The sequence below is a fragment of the Oenanthe melanoleuca genome, chromosome 25 (genome assembly GCF_029582105.1).
Source record: "Oenanthe melanoleuca isolate GR-GAL-2019-014 chromosome 25, OMel1.0, whole genome shotgun sequence".
Taxonomy (NCBI): domain Eukaryota; kingdom Metazoa; phylum Chordata; class Aves; order Passeriformes; family Muscicapidae; genus Oenanthe; species Oenanthe melanoleuca.
This window is the reverse complement of record NC_079358.1, coordinates 10,049,861-10,073,797: the sequence shown is the minus strand read 5'-3', so window position 1 is coordinate 10,073,797 and position 23,937 is coordinate 10,049,861. Positions and strand designations below refer to the sequence as shown.

The 23,937-nt window shown below is 51.8% G+C and overlaps 2 protein-coding genes and 1 pseudogene across 2 annotated transcripts; 2 read left to right on the top strand and 1 right to left on the bottom strand.

Moving 5' to 3' along the window:
- Positions 1-23,937, top strand: part of LOC130262664 (zinc finger protein 665-like) — a 214,411-nt pseudogene that overhangs the window by 34,677 nt on the left and 155,797 nt on the right.
- Positions 836-4,233, bottom strand: LOC130263083 (zinc finger protein 135-like). The gene is made up of 2 exons (XM_056510560.1): positions 4,179-4,233; positions 836-1,752 (listed from the first exon to the last, which is right to left on the bottom strand). Exon 2 carries the CDS (start codon positions 1,723-1,725, stop codon positions 1,129-1,131), a length of 597 nt encoding a protein of 198 aa, XP_056366535.1. The 5' UTR covers positions 1,726-1,752; positions 4,179-4,233; the 3' UTR covers positions 836-1,128.
- LOC130263056 (class I histocompatibility antigen, F10 alpha chain-like) lies at positions 11,778-16,079 on the top strand. Its single transcript, XM_056510518.1, is given in 9 exon segments — positions 11,778-11,887; positions 13,161-13,424; positions 13,635-13,910; positions 14,126-14,231; positions 14,233-14,399; positions 14,468-14,572; positions 14,649-14,684; positions 14,804-14,835; positions 15,418-16,079. Coding segments are annotated over 8 exon segments (1,056 nt in total). The 5' UTR covers positions 11,778-11,811; the 3' UTR covers positions 14,830-14,835; positions 15,418-16,079.

Here is a 23,937-nt window from a genome sequence, read left to right as displayed (position 1 = left end):
GGGGGCAACTAGGAGGGGACTGTGGGATCCTGAGAAGAACAGGAAAGGCTTTGGTGGATCCTGGGGAGGATGGTGCAAGACTGGGAGGAGATTTCAGGGGGTCCTGGGTGGGTTGGGGGTGGTTGGAGAGGTGCTTAGAGGGGCTTAGAGTGTCTGTGAAGGGATCGGGAGGATCCTGACCCTGCGGAACCCAATGACGCTGGCGCCGGACACCGCCCACAGCAAGGTGCTGACGGGGATCGGGGTCTTCATGTTGGGCTTCATCTTCCTGGTTCTGGGGCTCGGATTCTACCTGTGCAAGAAGGTGAGAGGGAAGCCGGGAGTGTGTGTGCTCCCCCTAGGGCCACCAACCCAGTGTCATCCCCTTTTCTCTGCTCAGAGAGCTCGTGACCCAGCAGTGGCTGCAGCCCTTCCCCGTGGCCTCAGGCCCAGTCAGGACCCCCGCTCTGCCCCCGCGCTGATTTCGGGTGGTGGTGGGGGTATTGTGTGTCCCCCAACCAGCCCTGCTGTCACTCCGCCCCCGCCCGGCTGCTCCCAGTGTTCCAAATAAAGTTTCCCAGTTCACCCCGTCCCGTTTATTGTGGGGCGGGACTGGGGAGGGACTTGGGGGGACCCCGCGGGGGGATCGTGATTGCGCGGGGAGGGTGGGATCCAGGCGGGGAACACTGGGTGCTGCGGGTCTGCCCGGCAACCGGTGAGTCATCAGAGCTGCTCTCTCTGATTGGCTGAATCTTCTTCACATTGTCTGATTGGCTGAGGAGAGGCCCGGGAGTTGAGAGAAGGAACAGGAGAGATCCCGCCCCGAGCACCGGCACGGGAGTAACAGACTCAGCCTGGGCACAGGGAGGGAATTTATTACAAACCAAACCATAACAAGACAAGGAGAAGGGAGAGAAATCTCTCCAACCCCTTCCCCCCACCCAACAGGGATCACTAGGACCACGGATCACCAGGATTCTGCCCAATGGGGGTCACTGGGGATCATCCAACATTGATCCTCCCATGGGGATGGAGCTGGAGCAGAGCACGAAGCTCTTCCCACACTCGGGGCACTCTCAGGGCTTCCCTTAGTGATGCCTCCGCTGGTGTCGGGTCAAGTTACAGCTCTGTGAGGAGCTCTCCCCACACTCAGGACACTCGTAGGGCCTCTCCCCATTGTGGATGCGCTGGTGGGCGAGTGAGGGTGGAGTTGTGCTTGAATCCCTTCCTGCGGTCGGGGCAAAGGAAGGGCCTCTCCACTGTGTGAATCCGTTCATGTAGGAGGAGATGGGAGCTGGTCTGAAACCTCTTCCCACACTCAGGACACTCGCAGGGCCTCTCCCCGGTGTGGGTGTTCTGGTGTTTTCTCAGATTGGAGCTGTCCCCAAAGCTCTTCCCACATTCCAAGCAGGTGTAGGGCCGTTCCTCTGTGTGGATCACCTGGTGCTGCCTCAGGTGGGAGATGTCTTTGAAGCTCTTCCCACATTTTCCACACTCATAGGGCCTCTCCCCAGTGTGGATCATCTGGTGCTGGGTCAGATGGGAGCTGTAGCTAAAACCCTCCCCACATGCCAAGCACTTTTGGAGCTTCTCCCCGCCATGAGACTTCTTCACCAGCTCTGAGCTCTGCCTGGATCTCCGGCCACCTTCCCGGCTCAGGGAGAGTCTTTCCTCCTCGCAGCTCCCTGGGCTGGGTTTGCAGCCCCTCCTCATGAGGGATATCTGGGGCTTTTCCTCCTCCTCCATGCACCCACGCCTTGGGAATGGAAAATCCTGGTTTGGGGAAAAAACAAGAGGAGAGCGCTTTGGGCTGGGGGTTCTTATTTGCCCAAGTGCAACTCAGGAAGATATTGGGCATTTTGTGTCAGTAGGAACTACCAAAACACCAAGATTCCGCCCAAAAATCCTCCAAACATCATGACACAGGAAAAAAAGCCCTGGAAACAGAGAGATTTAGCCATAATCCCCTCCAAAATATAAAACCCCTGCAGAAAAACAAAGAAACAATGTTTAAGCCAATAAATCTCAGAAACATCAAGATTGACCTCTGTAAAAATCATAGATCCCCCTCCCCCATAACCTGCTGCATGTGTGGGAAGCAATGCACATGGGACTGGGGGAGCGGCTGTAGATACAGGGAGGGGTCGAACATTGTGCTGCTTCCCATTTCTACTCCTCCTTCTCCTCTGTCCCTGCTCTTCCCACATTTGTCTTCCTCCTACTATTCCTCTTCCTCCTGCACAATCCCACTTTCTCCTCCCACGTGCAGCGTTTGACCATTTTGCTCCTCAACCCTGCTTCTCCTTCCCTTCTCCTGCTGCCCCCAGGCCCAGCACCCACTGCCTGCTCCCTCTTCCCCCCAAACCCACAGCATCCCAGCGCAGGGGCAGGGATGGAGCTGGGGCAGCTCGGGCTGGGGCAGCGCTGGGCTCTCGGCCGCTCCCGCCCGCACTCGGTCCCCACTGCAGCCGCTCCCGCCACGACAATGCGGGGGGGTCCCGGCCTTGGAGCTCCCCTCCTCCTACCTCCCCAAATTCCCCTCGCGGGGGGCGCTGGGGCCCAGGGGAAGGGGTGCAGGTGGGGTCCAGGTGGGGAACGCTGGGAGCTGCGGCTCTGCCTGGACACTGCTGAGCCATCAGTGTCCCGCGCCATCGGGGGCGGGTGCAGCGAGTGAGCTGAAGGTGCCTCACCCAGTTTGGGTGATCGGCTCCCTTGAGAGGCATCAGCACCGGGCATGGATTGGACACCCGAGAGTGACCAGGAGACAGATGAGTGACAGATCAGGGGGGCTGTGAAGAGTCGTCAGCCAGAGAGCACTGAAAATCTCATCAGTGAGTACCGTGGGATCTTCGGGGACTAAACATGGCAGGACGCCCATGGAGGAGAGAAAGGGAAAGCCAGGAAGGGCTCCCGGCCAAAGGGATGATGATCCTAAAATATCTCTGAAAGGTCCCTTGGGAGCATGTTGAGGGAGTTTGCACATTCTCCCAGAGGTAATCTAGGACACGGACACCCAGGGGGGCAATAAGGGAAATCCAGAAGGGATTGAGGCAGCAGTATTCAGGGGATAAGTGGGAAAGATGAGCTGGTGTGTTTAATTCAACCACTGTCAGCAGATGTGGGGGATGGGTTTGAAATGCAGGAGTTTTTATTTGCACGTAATTCTGATTGTAATTTACTGAGAAGGGATTTGATGGCTAATTTAGGAATACAAATTAATACTGTAAAGGTGATACAGAGTTGTGCCTTCTACTGGCAGATGTCTAGCAAGGCCTATGCTAAAGTGAACCCAGAAGGTTGGGCAGCTCCAGGAAAATAGGGGAAATTAGATATGGAGCCTCTCCAAAGTACTTTGAAGCAAAGACAAGTGGTGTCTAAAAGCAATACCCTATTCCAAGGGAGGGAAGGAAGGGCTCACAGCCTCTTACTGAGTCCCTGCTAAAGGCAGGGCTTTTGAAGCCAGGGATCTCTCCTTATAATGCTCCTATTCTGCCAGTCAAGAAATGAGATGGAATTGATAGAATGCTGTAGGACCTAAGAAGAATAAATGAGATTATTAAACCCAGGCACTCCACAGTCTCAGATCCTTACAGCATCTTGAACCAAGTTCTCTCCTCACACTGCCACCATTCAGTATTTGATGTCAAAGATGCTTTCTGGGGATGCCCACTCACACAGCATGGTAAACTGTATTTTGCCTTTGAGTGGGAACAAGAGGTAGAAGGGAAAATGGTAAAGACATGGATGGTCCTTCTGCAGGGATGCACAGAAGCACCAGCTTTATTGGGGCAAGCCTTGTAGAAAATATGACAAGAATTTGCCCCACCCCAGGGATTGGGTTAATGCAGGATGTAGATGACTTGCTCCAGTCAGGGGGACAAGAAGTGGTAGAAAAAGCCTCTGTGAAATAGCTGAATTTTTACTTAAAAAGCATCTTTGAGTATTAAAAAAAAAGCACGGTTATAAGTACATATTATATTATTGGCTTTTCAGAGATATTAATATGAATGCTATATGTATAATATTGGAAAACTTTGCTGTATGAATATAGCTTCTTTTGGTATTGCTGTTAACAAAACCTAGAAAGAGTTGTGTGATAAATACATATTTTTCTAGGACTACAAAATGGTGATGCAAAAAGCTTTTGTTCATGTAGCTAACTCAGAGAATGGTAAAAAGATAATCAGGAAATTATTCACATTCTTGGATTATCCTATTTGGAGTTCCTCTTGGATCCTTTGGGCAGTGGGCTGTGCCCTGGGAGGATTCTTTGTGCTCCTTTGTGACACAGGAGAACCTTCCAAGCGTTTTTGCGTGAGCTGCTGCTGTGATGTCACAGGAATGTTGCCACATCTCAGCGGTGTTCCCACCGCTGTGGGACACAGAGGCTTCAGTGCTCAGAGCAGCTCTGGGTGCCTGCTGATTGCCGGAGGATCCTCCTGCCCGAGGCATTCCCAGCAGCCAGCCCAGCCCTGATGTGTCCTTCTGTGCTTGCAGGGGCACAGTCTGCAGACGTATGCAGTGCAGCCACAATGATTCAGCAAGTGGCTGCTGCAGTTTGCACTCTGTACACTGAGGCTTATTTGGGGTATTTTCTAATCCACTTGGCAAGTAAGTCGAGTTTTTCCCTTGGTGCAGCGTCTGTGGCTTTGGGCTTGCTGTGTGCTTTCTGTTCTTCCTCTGGACCTGAGCTGACTCTGTAACCAAATTGCCATGAAGACACCATTGGTTTGGGACAGCTCCTGCCAGCGGCTGCAGCTGGAAAAGGGGGTGTCTGCAGCCAGCGAGGTGTTTGCAGTGAGTCGTTCAGACTGTGTAGATTCTAAGGCCTGTGCAGGCTGGCAGGAATGTCTCTCCATCTGATTCTGTTCTCATTGACAAGTGACCTGGAAACAAAACTCCACTCAAGGCTTTTCCATGGGGGAATTGAGCAGTGCAAATTCATCTCCCTGCCATTGTTTTCTTCTTCCAGCTTCCTTGTTGATGAAGATCTCTGGCTGGTGATGGAATACATGGATGGAGGAACTTTGCAGGACATTGTCAGGCAGAAACGCATGGCTGAAGGAGAGATGGCAGCTGTCAGTCGGGAGGTGAGGGATCCTGCTTGTGCTTCCCAGGGCTTGGACACGATGCTCCTTCCAAACAGGGTGTGAGAACAGGAGTGGCTCCATGCCCAGGGCTTTGTTTCTGTGCTGCTTTTATGAATTGGAGAAGAAAGAGCCTCTGAAGTGAACGGCCTGCCAATATCACTATACTTCCACTCTGTTCTAGTCCTGTTTCCTGCTGTTGTGGTACTCTCTCTGTCTTTTTGGGATTTGATTTGCTGTCCTCAGCTTTGCCTTGAACCATTTGCCTGGAGTTAGTCTGCACTGTCTCCTGGCCTGTCACATCAAAATTGCTGCTGGGAGAATTCCAAACTGTCCTTTCTTGTGTGATGTATTCTGGCCATTGATTTTTTACCCTTGTATTTCATGTTCTCTCTCAGTGTCTGCGGGGCCTGGATTTCCTCCACTCCAACCGGGTAATCCACAGAGATCTGAAGAGCTCCAACATCCTCCTGGGAATGGATGGCTCTGTCAAGCTGGGTGGGTGTTCCTGGCCAGGCACAGTGCTCCCGGGGTGCGGATGTGAGACTGTTTCCCAGTGAGGGCCAGAGCCCCACAAGTGCTGCTGGGGGCACTGCCCGGCCCCTGCTGCCAGCTGAGACAGGCTGCCCCGTGCAGAGAGCTCAGGAGAGAAGCAGGGTGTCAGCAGTGGCTTTGCTCTGGGTATGGCCCTTCCAGAAGGAAAGGAGTTGGAGTCTAAATTTCAAGGCAATCAGTAAAAGCCACTGCATGAACACTGAGGGTTTCTTTAAAGGTTCAGTTCCATCATTCCTTGGCCACAGCCCAGAGGACTTTTCCAGCTGACTTCACTACTGCATTCTCAGACTGAGAGTGGGGAATCTTTGTGCCTGCTTTCCTCATCTGAGCTGTCTCTGACAGTGTTTGTTTCTGTCCTCAGCTGATTTTGGCCTCTGCACTCAGCTCAGGCCTGAGCAGGACCAGAGCAGCTCCATGGTGGGCACTGCTCACTGAATGGCCCCAGAAGTTGTGACCAGGTCTCCTTATGGCCCCAAGGTGGACATCTGGTCCTTGGGCATTGTGACCATCGAGATGCTGGAAGGAGAACCTCCTTACTTCAAGCAAACAGGGGCTATGGTAAGAGGCAAATTCTGCAGTGTTTGCAGAGGCCTGTGAGCACAGGATGACCCTGCAGGGAGGAGCAGCTGGAGGTTTCTGCACATTGGGAAGGGAATTCCCAGAGCACTCGAGCCTGAACACAGATGAAAATTCGGCAGCCTCCAGCAACAATTGGCTTTGGGTTTTCAGTTGTTGCAGCTCTTCTGTCTGCGAGGATGACCTGAAAACGTGTAGCCAGTGTAGCAGCTGTAATGTTATCTTGCAAAAAACCCCCAAACCAACCCCAAAACCCACCCCCAAACCCAACAAGTTTTCTGAAGGAGTTTCTAAAAGAGGTTTTGCACGATGAACTCCCCCCTGATTTTTCTCACTGGGAAACTTGTTTAAAACATGAAGATGATTGCTTAACATCCCCACAGTCCAACATATTTCCTTCCTAGTCCAATCTACTTTCTCTGCCATCAAGCCTGAGCTTTCAGCAACCCAAACCTCCCGTTCCTTGCCTGGCAGTTTCTGGGATGAGGCATCAGGAATGCATTTACTTCAGTGTCAGTGGCACTGCAGACATGCTCCTTTGAAATAACACACGAGGATCACAGGGACTCTTGAAAACGGCCTGTAAAGCTGGTGTCCATATTTGGAGAAGCAAAATGTGCTATTTCTGATGGAGGTTCCTACTAACAAAGTCAGCCAATGAAATTGGCTCTCAATGCAAGATCATTTGGATGTTGCAATGGCTGTGGCAGGGTTTTGGGTTTTTGGCTGGCATAGAAAAATGAGCCATGAGCAGCATCTCTGCCAGGGAGGAAACTGCCCCTGGAGCTGGGGCTGAGACCCCGGGCTCACTGTGAGCACTGGTGGGTGTGCAGGGAGCTGGCAGAGCGCCATGTTTGCTGTTCCCACAGCTCGCGCTCTGATCCGGCAGAACGGGACCCCGCAGCTGCAGGAGCCCCGGCACCTGTCGGCTCTGCTGCGGGACTTCCTCGAGTGCAGCCTGGAGCCGGACGAGGAGCGGCGCTTCTCTGCCCAGGAGCTGCTGCAGGTGAACGTGAAGCGGCTGCAGGGGAAACAGCGGCTAGAGGGAGGGGTTTTCTGGGGGGCCTCCCAAGAAAATAATCTCCAAATGTTGCATTTGAGCTATAGGAGGACGGCGAAAAGGATAATGCAACATAATTCTTCATGTAATGGAGAAGCAAAAGAGAGAGCTTTTATTTAAAGAAACACTACACTTATATAGGGTAGTTCGTGCCATACAGAATAGAAAAGCTCATGGGTTCAAGAAAGCAACACCTCTTTGAAAACCTGCTTTTATGAAAACATCATGTCTCTCATGTTTCCAGCAGGTGTTTAATCATTGTTATAATTTCTTGTCCTTGAGTAGCCTGAGAAAGGGCTGCTTTCTTGGCTCCCAGCAGTATCTTAATGACATCCGATAATCTCCAGTCTTGCTGCTTTTCACATGCAAAGCAAGCAGAATCCTTGGCTGGTTTGGGCTGGCTGGGTCCTTTCAAGGTCATCTGGACCTGGTGACCCACAATGAGCAGGGACATCTTCAAGTGGATCAGGTGCTCAGAGTGCTGCCTGATCTGAGCTTGGATGCTTCCAGGGAGGAGGCACCTCCCACATCTCTGAGCACCCTCTGTCAGTGTTTCCTCACTCTTACGGGAAAAAAAATCTTCCTTAGACCTCATCTGAGCCTGCTTCCCTCTCTCGAGTTTCAAACCATTCCCCTTCGTCCAGCAACTTGACTCTGGAAAGTAATAGTTCATTTCTTTCTTTTTTATCCTTTGGGCAGCACCCATTTTTATCATCAGCCAAACCTCTCTCCAGCCTGACCCCTCTGATCACTGCAGCAAAGCAACCGCAGGTGCAGTGTAGGAGATAAGCACTTGAGAACAGCTTTGTGTTACAGTAATTAGGATGAGTGAGTTATGGTAGTTAGCACTGCTAGTTAGGGTTATTAGGACAGTCTGTTTGCTATGGCATTTTTTTGAATAAAAACTCTCTTAAATCTCAACACCTTGTGTCCCTTCCTTCTCCACCTGTGACTCAGCTGCACCGAGCAATGCAAGGGGATAGTGAGCCCGGTCTCGCCCAGAGCTGAGCCCCAGCAGAGCCCTGGCAGAGCCCAGAGCGGAGCCCCAGCAGAGCCCCGGCAGAGCCCAGAGCTGCCTCAGAAGAGCCTGGCAGAGCCCAGAGCTGCCCCAGCAGAACCTGGTAGAGCCCAGAGCAGCCTCGGAACCTACAGAGTCAGCCTGGAAGGAGGCGCCTGGAGCCTTCTCGACTGCAGCCGACTCTTGGTTACAAAGTGTGAGTGGTGGAAAATGCCACTGGTTCTGTGAGAGGGCAGAAGGTGCCCGGGGAAGACCCAAGTGCTCCATGCAAGGGAAAAATCCACCCAGTGCTGGAGAAAAACCACGCCTTTATCCCCTCCCACAGCGGCCAAAAAATTTAATCCTAAACCAAGTGGAACAGGGGAAGGGGAGCAGCTCCAGACCTTCAGCCTCTGTGAGCCAAATCATCCCGCAGGTTCTGGTTTCTGTCGGGCTCCCTGCCCCAGCCCAGCCCCAGCCAGTGCAGGGTGGGCGCCGGGGCTGCGGGCAGGGGTGTTGCTGTCTGATTAGGAACAGCGAATAACACAGTAACACACACGACTGCTTCAAAGCAGGAAGAAGAAGTGATTTATTGAAAAGCCATCCCATTGATACAAGATAGATCGTGCAAAACGAAATAGAAAAGGCTCATTGGTGTAAGAAGGCAACACTTTTTTGAAAACATGTTTTCTGTAAAACATTACGAGACATACTCAAGGCTTTGTGCTCAACAACAGGTGCTCATCTATGTTATTAATTCTTCTTATTTTTTTGTTTATCTCTGAGAAAAGTCCCCAGGTTGGGAAAGATCCGAGCTGGAGCTGAGAAAGCTAACAGCCTGAGCTAACAGCCATGAGCCTTCAGCAGTGTCTACACATGGACACGCATTTGGTGCTACCTGCGAGTGCAAGCAGGGGAGGGGCTCTGGCAGTGACAGGTGAAAGGAACAGTATGAATGTTACTGAAACAAACCATGGGAATCTGCTCAGAAACAGTGGCAGGGACTTGTAGATAAGAAATAATGAAAGAGATTGTCACTTCTAGAAAATGGTACTAATTGACATGGACTGTTGTTCAGTCAAGGCTGTGTTAAATTCTTGAACTAGAGAAGAACAAAGACTTAAGAGAATTATGAATATTGTTTTGTTCCACTTAAAAAAAAAAAAAAAAAAAGCAGCAGGAGTGCGTGTGCATATTGCAGGGGGAGATGTAGTATAGACAGATATGGAAGTCCTGAACCTTCTGGGCAGCCACCTCTGTACTACAGACAGGAATGGGGAAGCAGCGACATGGTCTGACTGTGACCCCCATCCCAGGGGTGGGGACATGGGAGAGAATGGAGAATAAAGGAAAATCCGGGAAGGAGAGAGGGCTGAGGGGAAAATGTTTTCGCAGAAATTATTTTACGTCTCATTCTCTTGCTCTGATTTGTTTGATAATAAATTCAATTAATCTCCCCAATTCAGGTGTGTTGATGAGTGATTAAACTCTCCCCGCCCTCTCGAGCCTTTCCTTATGCGTTCTGTTCCCTACCCAGGGTGAGGAGGGAAGTGACAGAGAGGTTCTGGCCTCTCTCAGCATCCCCTGCTCCGGCTCGGGTTCCAGGTGGACCCTGGCTGCGTCCCGGCTCTATCCCGGGCTCAATCCGAGCTCCCACCGCCCTCAGCTCCCGCCCACCCCGAGCTCCCGCCGGTTCAGAGCACCAGCGGTTCCTAAGCCCGATGCCCGGGCCGGGCCCGGCACAGCGCGGGAGCCGCTCCTCAGGCGAGGTTTCCGAGAAATGGCGGAGCTCGGGGAAAGGGAGGGGAGACCGTGCCGTGTGCAGAGCCCGCCCCTGGCTGCGATTGGCTGATTCTGCCGTCACTCCTCCTTCTCGCGCGCTGATTGGGCAGAGCGGGGACAAGCCCGGACTCGGGGCCAAAGGTGCTATTGTGGCAGCGTCTGTGAGGGTCCCGGAGCGGCGGCAGCGGCCGGAGCCCGGTGAGAGGCGGCCCCAGCGCAGCGTCCTGGCGACGGGGCAGCCACCTCTGTCCTCCCCACAGAGCCCCCTGCACCCCCCTCCGCCCGCAGCGAGCCCCGAGTACCCGCAGAACCGAGCGCGGCTCCCACCTGCGCTGGGGCCGCCTCCGAACTCCCCGCCGCCTCACCTCTGGTTCCCAGTCACCCCCTGTATGATCCTAGGCATTCCCAGTATGTTCCAAATCCTTCCCAGTAGGATCCCAGTTGCCCCCAACATGGTCCCAGGGGCTCCAAGTCATCCCTGGTATGGTTCCTTTCATTCTCAGTCCCTCTCAGTAAGAGTTCAGTGTGACCCCAGTCACTTCCAGTACGAACCCAGTCACAGCTTCTATGATGCCATTTGTTCTCGCTGTGGTCCGAGTTGCTTCCAGTATAAGTGCAGTCACCTCAATATGATCCCAGTAACTCCCAGACACTCCCAGTATTATGCCAGTCACCCCAAATGTTACCCTGTCAGTCCCAGTATGACCCCAGTATGAGCCCAGCATGGGCCAGCTGCTCCCAGTATGATCCCAGTTACCCTTGCATTATTCCAGTTTATCTCATTCACTCCTACTACAAATATGATCACTCTCAGTATGAATCCAGTCAACCCCAGGATGATCCAAGCCACTCCCAGTATATCTCAGCTGTCCCCTGCATGCTCCCAGTTGCTTCCAGTAGCCCTCAGTGTGGTCCCAGTATATCCCAGTATGATCCCTGGTGCCCCAGTTCTGCTTTCAGTGGGTTCTCGTCCCAGTCCTCGGTATCCCAGTCTGTCCCAGTCTATCCCAGTCCCTTCCCGGCAGCCGTCGTCGTTTCCCCAGATCCTGCTCCACTCTGCCCCATTCCCAGGCACTGGGACCCCACTGCACCCCCTTTCCCGGGAAACCTCCTCTGCCAGCCCCTAGATCCCCTGTTTTCATGACCCCGGGACCCCCGGGTCCCCATTCCTGGCCAGCCCGGGACACCTCACCCCCAGCCTCCCTTTCCTGGGAAACCCGAACTGGGCACGGGGCTCTCCAGCCGCTCTGGGATTTATGATCACCCAAATGAAAGGGAGAGAACTGGAGAGAGAGAGAGAGAGAGAAGTAGATTGGGAATCAGGGATCGGGGTCCCAGCGCCCAGTCCTGCTCCGCCGGGGGTGGGACCCGCACCCGCAGGAATAATTGGATCCGCGGATCGCGGCGCTGCCCCCGCTTCGGGCCGAACCCGCCGGGGTCCGGACAGAGTTTGAGCGCAGGGCCCGGGAGCGCAGCACATCGCGGCCCGGGGGTCCTGCAGTGCGGGGCTGGGCTGGATCCCGTGTGGACCCCTGAGGGATCCAGAGGAGTCCCAGGAGGGGATGCCGGTGAATTCCCTGGAATTCCTTCTTTTCCCCTCCCCCCTGCTCTCCCTCGGGCACTTCCGCGTTCGTGTCGCTCAAGCTGCGCCACAGCTGGGAGCGGGGACGTCATTAAAACTTCGAGTTGCCATTGGCGGAAGGGAAATAGCGGCGCCAATGGCGGGGCCGGAGGCGGCCCTGGGGGCGGGGCCAGCGCTGTTGGCGAGCAGCGCGATGGCTCCAGCGCTGGGGTTGGGGCTGCTCGTGGGGCTCCTGGGGCTCCTCTGGGACTCTGGGGGCGCGGCGAGAAGTGAGTGGGATCCCCGAAATCGTGACCCTCCCTGAGCTTCCATTTCCGGCCACTTGGAACCCCCTAAACCTTCATTCCCGGGCAGGGGAACCCCCCCATCCCCTTCCCCAGTACCAGGAGCCCCCTGAACCCCCTCATCTGGCACCACGACTCACCTGAACCCTCATTGCTGGAGATCAGGATCCCTTTGAACCCCGAATCGCAGCACGGGAATCCCCCGTAATTCTGGGCATTGGGACATTCCTGAATCTCCATTTCTGGGACCCCCCCTGCACCCCCTTTTCGGGCATCCCGCTTTTCCTAGACCCCAGTCCCGCCCTTTGGACCGCCCGGACCTCCCAAGTTTCTCTGTCCCCCCCATTTTCCACCTCCTCCGCTTCTCGAAACGCGGTCCCAGAATGTCCCGGGCGTCCCAGGGGGGGAGTCTCGGCGGGGATCCAGTGGGATTCAGATGAACTCCCTGGAATTCCCTCTTCCCCCCCGCCCCCTCCCCCACGCACTCCCTCGGTCTCTTTCCCGTCTCCCAGGCTGCGTCACCGGGATCCGCTCGCCTCTCCCAGCCCCAGCCCCCCTTTCCGGTGATCCGGGGACGCCCTGGACCCCCATTCCTCCCTTTCCCAGCTCCCAGACCCTCCTTTCCCTCAACACCCGGGACCCCATTCCTGGGCACAGGGACCTACTGGATCCCCCATCCCGCCTCTCCCAGTCCCGTCCTTGAACCTTGGACCCTTCCCGGCTCTACCCGTTCCTCTTCCTATCTTCCACCAATCTCTGTGTCCCCCCAGTTCTCAATCCCCTGCTCGTCCTGCGGGAGGGTCCCAGGGGGATTCTGGGCTCTGGGACCCCCCTGAATTTCCAGTCCATAGGGACCCCACTGCACTCCCTTATCCAGTACCAATCCCCCCCTGCACTCCCTTTCCCATCCATCCCGCCTTTCCTAACCCTAGAACCCCCCCTTACCTGACCCTGTGACCCCCTGGACCCCCATTCCTGCTTTTCTCAGCCTCCAGCCCCCTTTTCCCTCTGCATCAAGGACCCCCAAGCCCCCCATTCCAGCCATCCTGGGTCTCCCCACTTTGTGACCCCCCTTTCCTGGGCACAGGGATCCCCTGGAAGCCCCATTCCTTGTATCCCCCTTTCCTTGGCACTGAGAGTCCCCTGAGCCCCCATTCCTGGACAGTGGGTCTCGATGCACCCCCTTCCCAGCTCTCCCAGTTCCCCTTTCATTGATCCATGACCCCCCTCAACCCCCCAAATCTCCGTGTCCCCCCAGTTCTCCACTCCCTGCGTTACCTGCGTGTGGCAGTATCGGAGCCCAGCCCAGGGATCCCCCAGTTCATGTCCATTGGGTACCTGGATGGGATCCCCTTTGTGCGCTATGACAGTGAGCGGGGCCGGAGGGAGCCACTGACACAGTGGATAAAGGATGGAGCTGAGCCAGAATATTGGGATGAGGAGACTCAGATCTGTGTGGGGAAGCAGCATATGTTTGCCAGGAACCTGGAGATACTGCGGGACCGGTACAATCAGAGCAGGGGTGAGTGGGGAGATCTGTGGGACAGGGGTGGGATCCGTGGGGCTGGGATGGTATCCATGGGTTGGGATCCATGGGTTGGGATGTAGATCCATGGGGCTAGGAGGAGACTCTGTGGGTCTCCATCAGACTCTGGCGTTCCATAGGGCTGGAATGGGACTCTGTGGGGCTGGAACACAATTCCATGGGTCTCTGTGGATACAATCCCCCCAGGTCTCCACACTGTGCAGCGGCTTTCCGGCTGTGACCTCCTGTCTGATGGGAGCATCCGTGGATCCCGCCGGGATGGCTACGACGGGAGGGATTTCATCTCCTTTGACCTAGAATCCAGGAGATTCGTGGCAGCCAACAGCGCTGCTGAAGTCACCAGGAGGTACTGGGAAGGTGAAACAAATGAGGCTGAGAGGGTGACGAATTACCTGGAGCACGTCTGCCCGGAATGGCTCCAGAAATATGTCAGATATGGGCAGAAGGAGCTGGACCGCAAAGGTGGGAGCAGAATTCCTGTGGGAATGTGGGATTTGGGAATGGAGGACTTGGGAACACGGTAATTCCAGTGGGAATTCCAGGGGAAGATCTCACCCCCATCCCATTCCCATGGAATTCCAGGGGCAGATCTCATTCCCATTCCAGGGGGAATTCTATCACCCCCGTCCCATTCCCATGGAATTCCACAGATGTCTCTCACTGTTATCCCATTCCAGAGCCCCCTGATGTCCACGTGTCTGGAAAAGAGGAACACAGGATGCTAATCTTGTCCTGTCACGCGTACGGATTCTACCCCCGCACCATCGCAGTCAACTGGATGAAGGGGGGATGAAATCTGGGATCAGGAGACGGAGTGGGGCGGGGTCGTTCCCAACAGTGATGGCACCTTCCACACCTGGGCCAGGATCGAGGTGCGGCCGGAGGAGTGGGAGCAGTACCGGTGCCGGGTGGAGCATCCCGGAATGTCGGAGCCCGGGATCTTCGCTTGGGGTGAGGCTGGGAATTTAGAATTCCCAAATGGGGATACCGCCCCTGCCTTACCATCCCACGTTTCCCAGAGCCGAGATCTGGCAGGAATCTCACCGTGGTGGTCGCTGTGTCCATCACTGCCATCATCATCCTCACTGTCCTCATTGGATTCATTGTCTGGAGGCGCCAATCTGGTAATACACGGGATGGGGGTCGGGAAGGGGCACAGATCCATACAGCACCAACACCGATCCCACTGTTTTTCCACAGGAAGGGTGGACAGGAATGAATACAGCATGGCAGCCAGTGAGTACCAGTGGTGGATCCAGCTCTTGATCCCCTCCGTGTGGATCCCAAGATCGATCCTGGGGTTAATCCCTGTGTGGGATCTGTGCTGGAATCTCATGGATCTTCTCTTTCTGCAGGAAATGACATGGGAGCAATGTCTTGACCGCAAGTACGGAGCAGGATCTGGGTGGGATTCCAGAGGGGGACTGGGGCAGGATGGTCAAATTGGGATCAGGGAGGGATTCCAGATGAGAGCAGGGATCCAGAGCAGGATCAGATGGAATTGTGGAGTGGGATCAGGGGTAGATTCTGGAGTAGAATCATGTGGGATGGATGGATGATGAATGATGGATGGATGGATGGATGGATGATGAATGGATGATGGATGGATGATGGATGGATGATGGATGGATGATGGATGCACGATGGATGGATAATGGATGCACGATGGATGGATAATGGATGCATGATGGATGTGTGGATGGGGCAGGATTGGTGTGGGATGGATGAGGCAGGATCAGGGTGGGATTCCAGAGCAGGATTTGCTGGGCTGCATGGAGCAGGATTGCAGCAGGATTGTGGTGGGATCAGGTTGGGATTCCAGAGCAGGATTGGGTGGGATGGATGGAGAAGGATTGGGCAGGATCAGGTGGGATCTGGAGCTCCTGCTCTCCATGGGCTATAGCCAGGTCCATCCTGTGGGATGGGGACAGGGACAGGGTGACACCATGACCCTCTCTCATCCCAGCAGTAATCACCACTTCAGTGATCCACGGAGCTGGATCTGGCCCCTTCCCTCTTCCCAGGAAAGCTGAGAACTGTCAGCAGAGCTCATCCTGCTGCTACCAGCCACCCACAGCTCTTGCTAACTGAAACACTAATCTTAGAAAATTAGGATTTTAGTTACCTTGTTGAAAACAATTAAAAGTTAGAAGGGAGTAGTTATCTGAAACTTAAATAATTGATTGTCTGTCATTTTATGTTTGCTCAGCTTCGCTTACAATGGGAAAAGATGAAACTAGTGAGCAGACCCAAAGAAACACAGAGAATGCAACCAAAAACCCATTCTTTGAAAAACTGGACTATCCCCAGAAATCATTTGTATTGTCATTGATAGAAAAGGTCGAGAGTTTAGGGTGAGGAAGACTTGCCTTACTTCCTCCTTTTAAGACCCCTCCCCATGAAAATGACCCCAGACTTAATTTAAGAAGTCAATCACGCATGCTTAATAGCTATTCAAGCTAATTACCACAGGAAGCGGGGGATGGGAGGGACTGTTTTTATGAATATGTATCTATTTGAATCCTTTGCTAATAAATAGACTTTGTGATCACCTGTGATTTTGCAGTGGGTATTAGAGGATTACCTCACGCTGCTGTCCAGCGCTGAATAAACATACACTTTCTAACTTTATATTGTTAGAGAGTCTTTTGTCCATCACAGTTGAGTATTTGTGTTAGACCAATACTCATATTTTGGTAATTCAGTTGGAGACTCTGGTAGGACATTGTTCTCTCTGGCCGAGGGGCCAGCAGGGCTCGGGACCCCTCTAGGGCGCCCACCTGGGATCTTCCTAGGAAGAGGGCTCCTTTTCCTCACTGGCACCCTGGGGAGCAGAGCTAGAACTGCCAGAGATATGGACAAAAAGGTATGTTTAAAAATTATAGATAGGTACCTGTAAGAGAGGCAAACTGGTAAGACACTGTGAGACGTCAATCGCAAAGTGAAAAAGCCTAAGTGGATTTGTTTGTAAGTTTCCGCGGAATTTGGTTTGTGTTCCAGGTGGGGCTGGTAACAGCACTAGGAACTCTTGCCCCGTAGTTGGGAAGTAGCTGCGGGCTGGTCGTGGCTGCCGGGAGTAGAGCTCCTGTGGCAGTGGGCTGGCGGAGCTCGGGCAGCGGCAATAACAGCATTGCCAGTATTGCTGTCATACAGGAGTGTCACGATCCGCTCAACCCGAGCGTGCAAAAGACAAAAGCAAGAGACTCGGGTTTTATTCAGCAACAATGCAGTTTATTGCGTGCCAACAATTCAGTTTTGGGATAGAAAAGAGAGAGAGAGAGAGAGAGAAAGAAGTAAAGGAAACAAAGTAAAAGGAGAGAGAGAGAGAAAGGATGGGGATATACCTACCGACAGATGGGACGCATCCTCATGGCTGTCCATTTTCCAAAGCAAGTAGTCTCTGGCCAAAAGGTGGGAGATAATACTGTATGTGGAGATCATTGCTCCAAGAAACAGGTGCTGGAACAGGATACTATAACCAGTACCCTGCTCGAGAGCAGTGTACCGTGGACAAGCACCAAGCACACCCACAAACAGTCCCTTGGCAAGCATCCATCTCAGCCAGGCCAGAACTCAGGTCCAGAGTGAGTGGGTGGGGTCCAAGGTCTCAGTCTCGATGATAGTCGTGAGGCACACGATGGGATATAGCTAATGAAGTAAAAGGAGAGAGAGAGAGAAAGGATGGGATATAACTACCAACAGATGGGATGCATCCTCCTGGCCGTCTGACAAGACAAGGCGCGTCTTCAATCCTGTTGGGGAGAAAGAGATCTCAAAGTCTTCTTTAAGAAAGTCATTTTTTATAGTCCTTTTCCAAAGCAAGTGGTCTCTGGCCAAAAGGTGGGAAGATTTATGGACTATTGTATGTGGAGATCGTAGCTCCATGACGCAGGTGCGGGGACAGGGTGCGATAACCAGTACCCTGCAGCGTACCATGACAAGCACCAGGAACAGCTACAAACAGTTCCTTGGCCTGCAAGCATCCACCTTGGCCAGGCCAGAGCTCCAGTTCAGGGCAAGTGGTGCAAGTCTCAGGTCTCAGTCCCTGATGATGGTCGTGAGGCAGGTCAGAGAATACTTCAGATGGACTCTTACACAGTTGTTATGTCCAGAGTGGAGCAGGCAGTTCTCAAAGATATTGAGAGTGAGCATCTCTTCAGATTGCTTTCAAAACTAATTTATTTAATTTCACATCTTGAACATCCATTCTATGTGACGTATGTGAGGTCACACACCGATTTGCCAGGTGAGATCGCAGGAGGGAATCATAAGGCAGACTCCCTGGCTGCCCCAGCTAAGAAAGCATGGCTCTCTGACATCTTCCAACAGGCAAAGCTAAACCACCAGCAATACCACCAGAATGTGCCAGGTCTGATCCATCAGTTCCAGTTAACACGGAGTCAGGCTTGAGCCATTGCGGCTACCTGTCCTAGCTGCCAGCTCCAGGCCATGCCATTGCTGGGTATGGGGGTTAATCCCTGAGGCCTTGGCAGAGGTAATGTGTGGCAGACAGACATCACACACATTCCCAGTTTCGGTCGCCTCAAATATGTTCATGTTAAGCATTGACACATATTCAGGTGCTGTTTATGCCTCTGCCCACGCAGGAGAAAAGGCTGTGCACGCCAAACAACACTTAGTGCAAGCCTTTTCAGTGTTGGGGATCCCTAGGGAAATTAAGAGATAATGGCCCAGCATATGCCTCCAAGGAGTTCCTAGAGTTTGTCCAGCTGTGGGGAGTGGAACATAAAACTGGCATCCCCCACTCCCCCACAGGCCAAAGTGTGACTGAGCGTGCCCATCAGGTACCCAAGCAAGTCCTGGAAAGACAGAGCAGTTCAAATGTGTGGATGTCTCTACAGCATAAGCTCTGCAAAGCCATGTTTATTATCAATTTTCTAAATTGTTCACTTGAAAATATGAGTCCACCTGTGGTACATCACTTTAACAGTGGTAATCGGTTCAAATTGTCCCAGTGTCCACCAGACTTGATTAGGGACCCAGAGACTTGGGAAACCAAAGGTCCCTGTGAGCTCATTACCTGGGGGCGTGGCTGTGCATGTATAGCCACCCCCTCAGGCCCTCCGTGGATTCCCCAGAAGTGGGTGAAACCTTTTGTCCCCAAGCACCCAGCTCTGGCAGAAGGGGATGAGAAGCAAGTTATTCGAAAAGATGCCACTGGAAAGAGGAGAGAAAATCTTCCTAAGATGTGGCTGTTGGGGAAGGTAAAACAGGAAAGCCTTAGTTACTGAATAATCATGAAACAATAGGATGGCCCCTAAAGGTAATCCCCTCTTGGTTAAACAATGCCCTCGGCCAGAGAGCAAGACTAAAGGTCACAGGGTCCAAAGATTAGTTCTTAGAGTTTAAAATGTAACACATTATGCTAATATAAGGATTTCTATAGGCTGTATGTAAATGCTATAGAATTTGTATATTGTATTACATTGGTTAGTAGAAATCAGAATATTCATCATGGAAGAAGATTTATTGTATTGTAAACGGAAAATCGCACTCTTACTCCTCTTCCTCTCTTCTCCTTACTCTCTCTCTTTACTTTCCCTATTGCCTTTGCTCCCTCTCCCTCTCTCCCTCTCTCTTTACCCTCTCTCTTGCTCTTCTCTTCTTGTTCTCTTCTCCCTCTTCTCTCTCTCTCTCTCCCTCCTCCCTTTTATTACTTTTGTCCTGCTTTGGGGCTGTGCCGGGCAGCCCCTAGCAGGCTCTTTTATAATAAACTGCAACTGTAACAATTGGCTTCAACAGAGCCCTTGAGTTTTGTCCCCTACTGTCTAACACGATAAAAAGAATCCCAGAGACTCCCACAGAATCCCACAGTGACTACATTCCAGCAGACACAGAGACTTTTAACATGTTTTAAAAATGTTTGGTTTTCCTTTTAGAGAAAACCTGATGCATTTCTTTTAACTTTATTAAAGAAAAAATGGGGAGATGTTGTATTTCACTGATTTGGTTTATGTTTTGCACATAGAAAAATGGTTTGTACTGTACTCCCCTGAAGTTCTGTGCAGTTGGTTCAGCCTTCCCTTAGCCCCTCCCCACTGGTTCAACCCCATTGGCTGCAAATCAGTTTCCCCTCCCCTGACCCAAGATTTGAAATTCCTTACCACTCCTTGGTTCTCCCTCTTTTCCCCTGGACCCCTTCAGGAATAAAGCTTGGTTTATCTGGGGAAGAAGAGCTTCCTTGGTCTTTTGCTTTCTCTATGCCAAATTCCCTCCATCTCTGACCCAGAGCTAGCCAGAAGAATGGTTGGAGAGTGGGGAGGATCACGGCACTGCAGCACCATCAGACTCTCCCTCTTTAAAGCAGGGTGAGGGTTGACGGTTTCTCACCAGCTGAGGAAATGTGCTCCTTCAGCATCTTGCCTATCTCCTTCACTAGAACTCCCATCCACTCCAGGTGGTTCCTTTCTGTGGTGGGCTGTGGGGCATGGTCAGGGCCTGGGGCAGCATCCCTAGTCTCTGGGGCAGAGTCAGGCTCTGGGGCAGCATCAGGCTTTAGGGCAGCATCCCTATTTCCTGGGTTAGGTATTAGGGTTGTTATCCCAGTCAACCCCCTCCTTTGAATGCTAAATACATCAGGCCTATCAGCAACACCAGACACTGTATTATATCATTAGCATTTAAAGCAGATCTGAACTCCTTGAAAACTGGTGGGGTGGACTGAAAAAATTGGGTGATGGGTTGGGGGAATATTTCCCCTGCCGTCACTTCCTCACAGTAAGTACCATTATTGAAGTAACTCCAAAAACACACAGTTAGAGTGTGATAACTCTGGAATCATGTGGCTGTGTTCCAGAGGAAGTTAAAAATCCATGAGTGCCTCACCTGATCAACCCACCAAATGAATCGGATAAAAGCTATGGTAATTTTGGTGAGGGGACCCATGTTCAAATAAGGGCTTGCAAATGGGAGAGATGTATCTGTGATCACGTGGAGCCCAAGCCAGATTAACCTGGACAACACGGCGCCACCTAACACAAAACCTTAGGTAACTCAAGAACTGTTATTTCTTTTTTCACCCTGCTCTCAATGCCCTCAGGTCCCACCGTCTGGGCACCAAAATCTGTCCCAGTTTTGAGGACAGGTATTTGCCAAGAAAGGCAGGAGCTCCTTCCAAGATGGAGAATGTAAACCCCCTCCCTTCTGATTATAATCAGGGGCTCTCAGGCAGAGATATGGGGGTAGGAATAACACCCCTTTACTAATGTATCTAACCAGACAAACAAAAACAACAGCAGCTATGAAAAACAACAGCAAAACAGAACAATAACTCAGCTCCAGTCCTTTTTGGCCACAGACATCCTTTTCCTGTGCCCAGTACTGGTGGTGGGGGCAGGGCAGATCCCGTGCAGCTGTGGAGGGCTGGGACAATGTCAGCAGCGTCTCAGGTGGGAGAAGGGATGGAGGAAGGACTCCTCGCTCACCACAGGGGTCGTGGCACTTGGCTGCATGTGCAGAGGTAGCAGGCTGGAGTGGGGAAGGCAGCAATGCAGTGTCCCAGAGCAGGGAACCTGGTCCCGGTGTTGGGATGGCCGGGGGTGGAAGCGAGCAGCCTCGGACATCTTTCTCCAACCCCACCCTATCTGTGAGCAGGAGGGCCAGACCCTGCCCAGCTACCCCCATCTCTTTTGTCATGAGCCATCATGAGCTAGGGTGCAGCCCAACAAGCTTCCTTAGCATCATAATGGGGAAAATTCCACAGAGAGAAAAAAGAAAGGGAACAAACCCCAACCCCAAACATAGCCACAGTAGCCTTAGTTAAAGGGCCCCTCTTTAGATAAGGGCCTGCGAATTCGAAAAATATAGTCATGACCACATGCCACCTGAACCAGGGCAAGCTAGACCACATGATACCACCTAATGAGGTTTTATATCCAGCACAAAAAAAAATTACTCTTTTTTCTCTCGATGCCCTCGTGCCCCACAGAGGGCACCAAAATTTCTCTTTGTTTGAAAGATGTGTCTGCTAAGAAAAGCAGAAGCCTCTCTTGAAATGAACAATGTAAATCCCCTCCCTCCAAATTATTATAATTTTGAAATTAAGCAGGTCTCAGGCAACGATATGAGAAGAGGAATAACAGTTCTTTTACTACGAAAATGAAAATAAAAATACAGTACTAAAAAAAACCCCTAAATCCCAAACATAGACAAAGTCAGAATTCAATCTGACACCCTGTCAGTTAGGTTGCTGATAGCAGTCCCATTAAATGGTGTTTGCAGTCCTCCTGGAGCGACAGATGTATTTCTCTTGCAGCAGTGATTTTGCAGAAGGGTTCAGTTTTCCTCCAAAGGTCCAGGGATGATGCGGAAAGGTCTGGTCTTCCTCTGGATTCCAGAGGAAAGATCCCTTTTCCTCTGGAAAAAGACCACCTTGGTATTGCTAAGTTTGCAGATTTTATCTACGAAGGAAATCCTTGGCTCCTCCCCCTGGCTGGAGCATCTCCCAGTGGGATGATGTAATTTTATCAGTCATGCAGTGGGACTCAATGGGCGATTAACAGACATATCTTTCTGGAGGAAGGATGGGTTGTGGAAAAGATAAAGAACACTGCCCTGTGGGAGTCCAGAGTATTCCTCTGGCTTCCCTGGAAGGTTTAAGACCACCCCTAGTGGGGTCCCCAAAGACCCTCGAATGAGACGCAGGTGTCTCAGGGGCTGGATTTAGCTCCTTGGAACAATTTACCAACGTTGAGAGAAGTAATGCAAGCCGCAAAAATAAATAGAGTGTAAATTAGACTGTTAGAATGTAGAATTAGCAGATTTCTAGAATGTTTGTGATAAGGGACACGTGGCCAACATGGAGAATTGGGAGTGTGGATACATCTTCCTCCTTCTTCTCCGTGTCATCCATGCTGGGTGACATGCTGGCACTTTTAGATTGGATGAGGACAGAGCTGGACCATGGAAAAAGATTGTATTGTATTGGGGGTCATTTGTAAATACCTAGTACGTAATTTAGACTATAAAAGATAAGTCCTGCCTCTACCAGGCAGATGCTGCCCTGGACGTCTGGCGAGCAGACCGCTGTTCGCTGGACAAAGCATTCCTGAGATAAGGAAGAATAAACATCCATGAAAACCTCTAAGAACAGCCTCCTGCAGTCTCTCATCGGTGGGCATTGGAAAGAGCTGGGTTCCAGACCACCTGCATGTCCTCCTAAGGTGATCTCAGGTCTAAGGAGACACCTCAGGATGTGACACTGCCCCACCTGATTTTTAACAGATGCCCCATTAGCAGAGATCTCCCATGGAGATATGGAATTCTGCTGAACCTGGTTTCAATGGTTCATGAAGATGGTGATAGAATACATACTTTCGGGAACATCTTTACATTGTAACCTAGGACAGTCTGGACTAAATTCCTGAACTTTTAACAAGATTTTAGGGCTTTTTATTCTCTTAAGGCAAATTTTCAAAATGTTCTCCATTTGCTGTTTCTCTTTGCAGCTTAACCAATTTCTGTTGCAGCCATATACCCTCACTGTGGGCTCTGCATTTAGCTGTGGAAATTCCATCTGTGCAAGCAGGCAGAGTGTGGGGGGAGGGACAGAAGGAATCGGCCCAATTGCCACCCCAGGCAAGAAGACCTTGGTACCTTGTCCACACTTTGCCCCAGCAGGTAAATTTGCATCTCTAAAACTTCTCTGCTGGCTGTCTGGAACCCCTGCTTCTCTTCCAGAGCAGCTATTGGATAACTCATATATGCCCCCCCCCCAAAATTTCCTTTTTTTTTTCTTATTAACAATATTCTATTAACATTTTATCTCTTAAAGTGTTACCTTTAAGGCTCTTCCAGTTTTGCAAATTTCATCTGAAAGGTGAACATTAAAAAACCCATACCAAAATTTTGCCATCGCTTAAAGTCACCCACATATATACAGAAAAATTCCAGTGCAAATGGTCACACGATGCATGTGGGGAGGAAAAGGTGGGATTGTGCAGGACAGAGAGGAATAGTAGGAGGAAGAGGAATGTGAGGAGGGGTAGGGACACAGAAGGAGGAGCAGAAACAGGAAAGAGCAGAAGGTTCCACCCCTCCCTGTATCTGCAGCCTCTCCCTAGGCCCCAAGAGTGTTGTCCCATCACATGCATCAGGTGACCAGAGAGAGGGATCCATGATTTGAGAGAGGTGAATCTTGGTGTTTCTGAGCTTTGTTGGGCTAAATGTTGGTGGTTTTCTTTTTTGTGGGGGTTGAATCTTTATATTTTGGTGGGGGGTTTGGCCAAATCTTGCTGCTTGTTGGGTTTTTCATCTGTGTCATGATGTTTAGAGCATTTTTGGGCTAAATCTTGGTGTTTTGGAGGTTCTTACACACACAGGATGCCCAATGTCTTCCTGAGTTGCACTTGGGCAAGGAGGAACCCCCAGCCCAAGGCCCTCTCCTCTTGATTTTTTCCCAAACCAGGATTTTTCATTCTTTCGGCACAGGCGGATGGAGAAGGAGGAGGAAAAGCCCCGGAGATCCCTC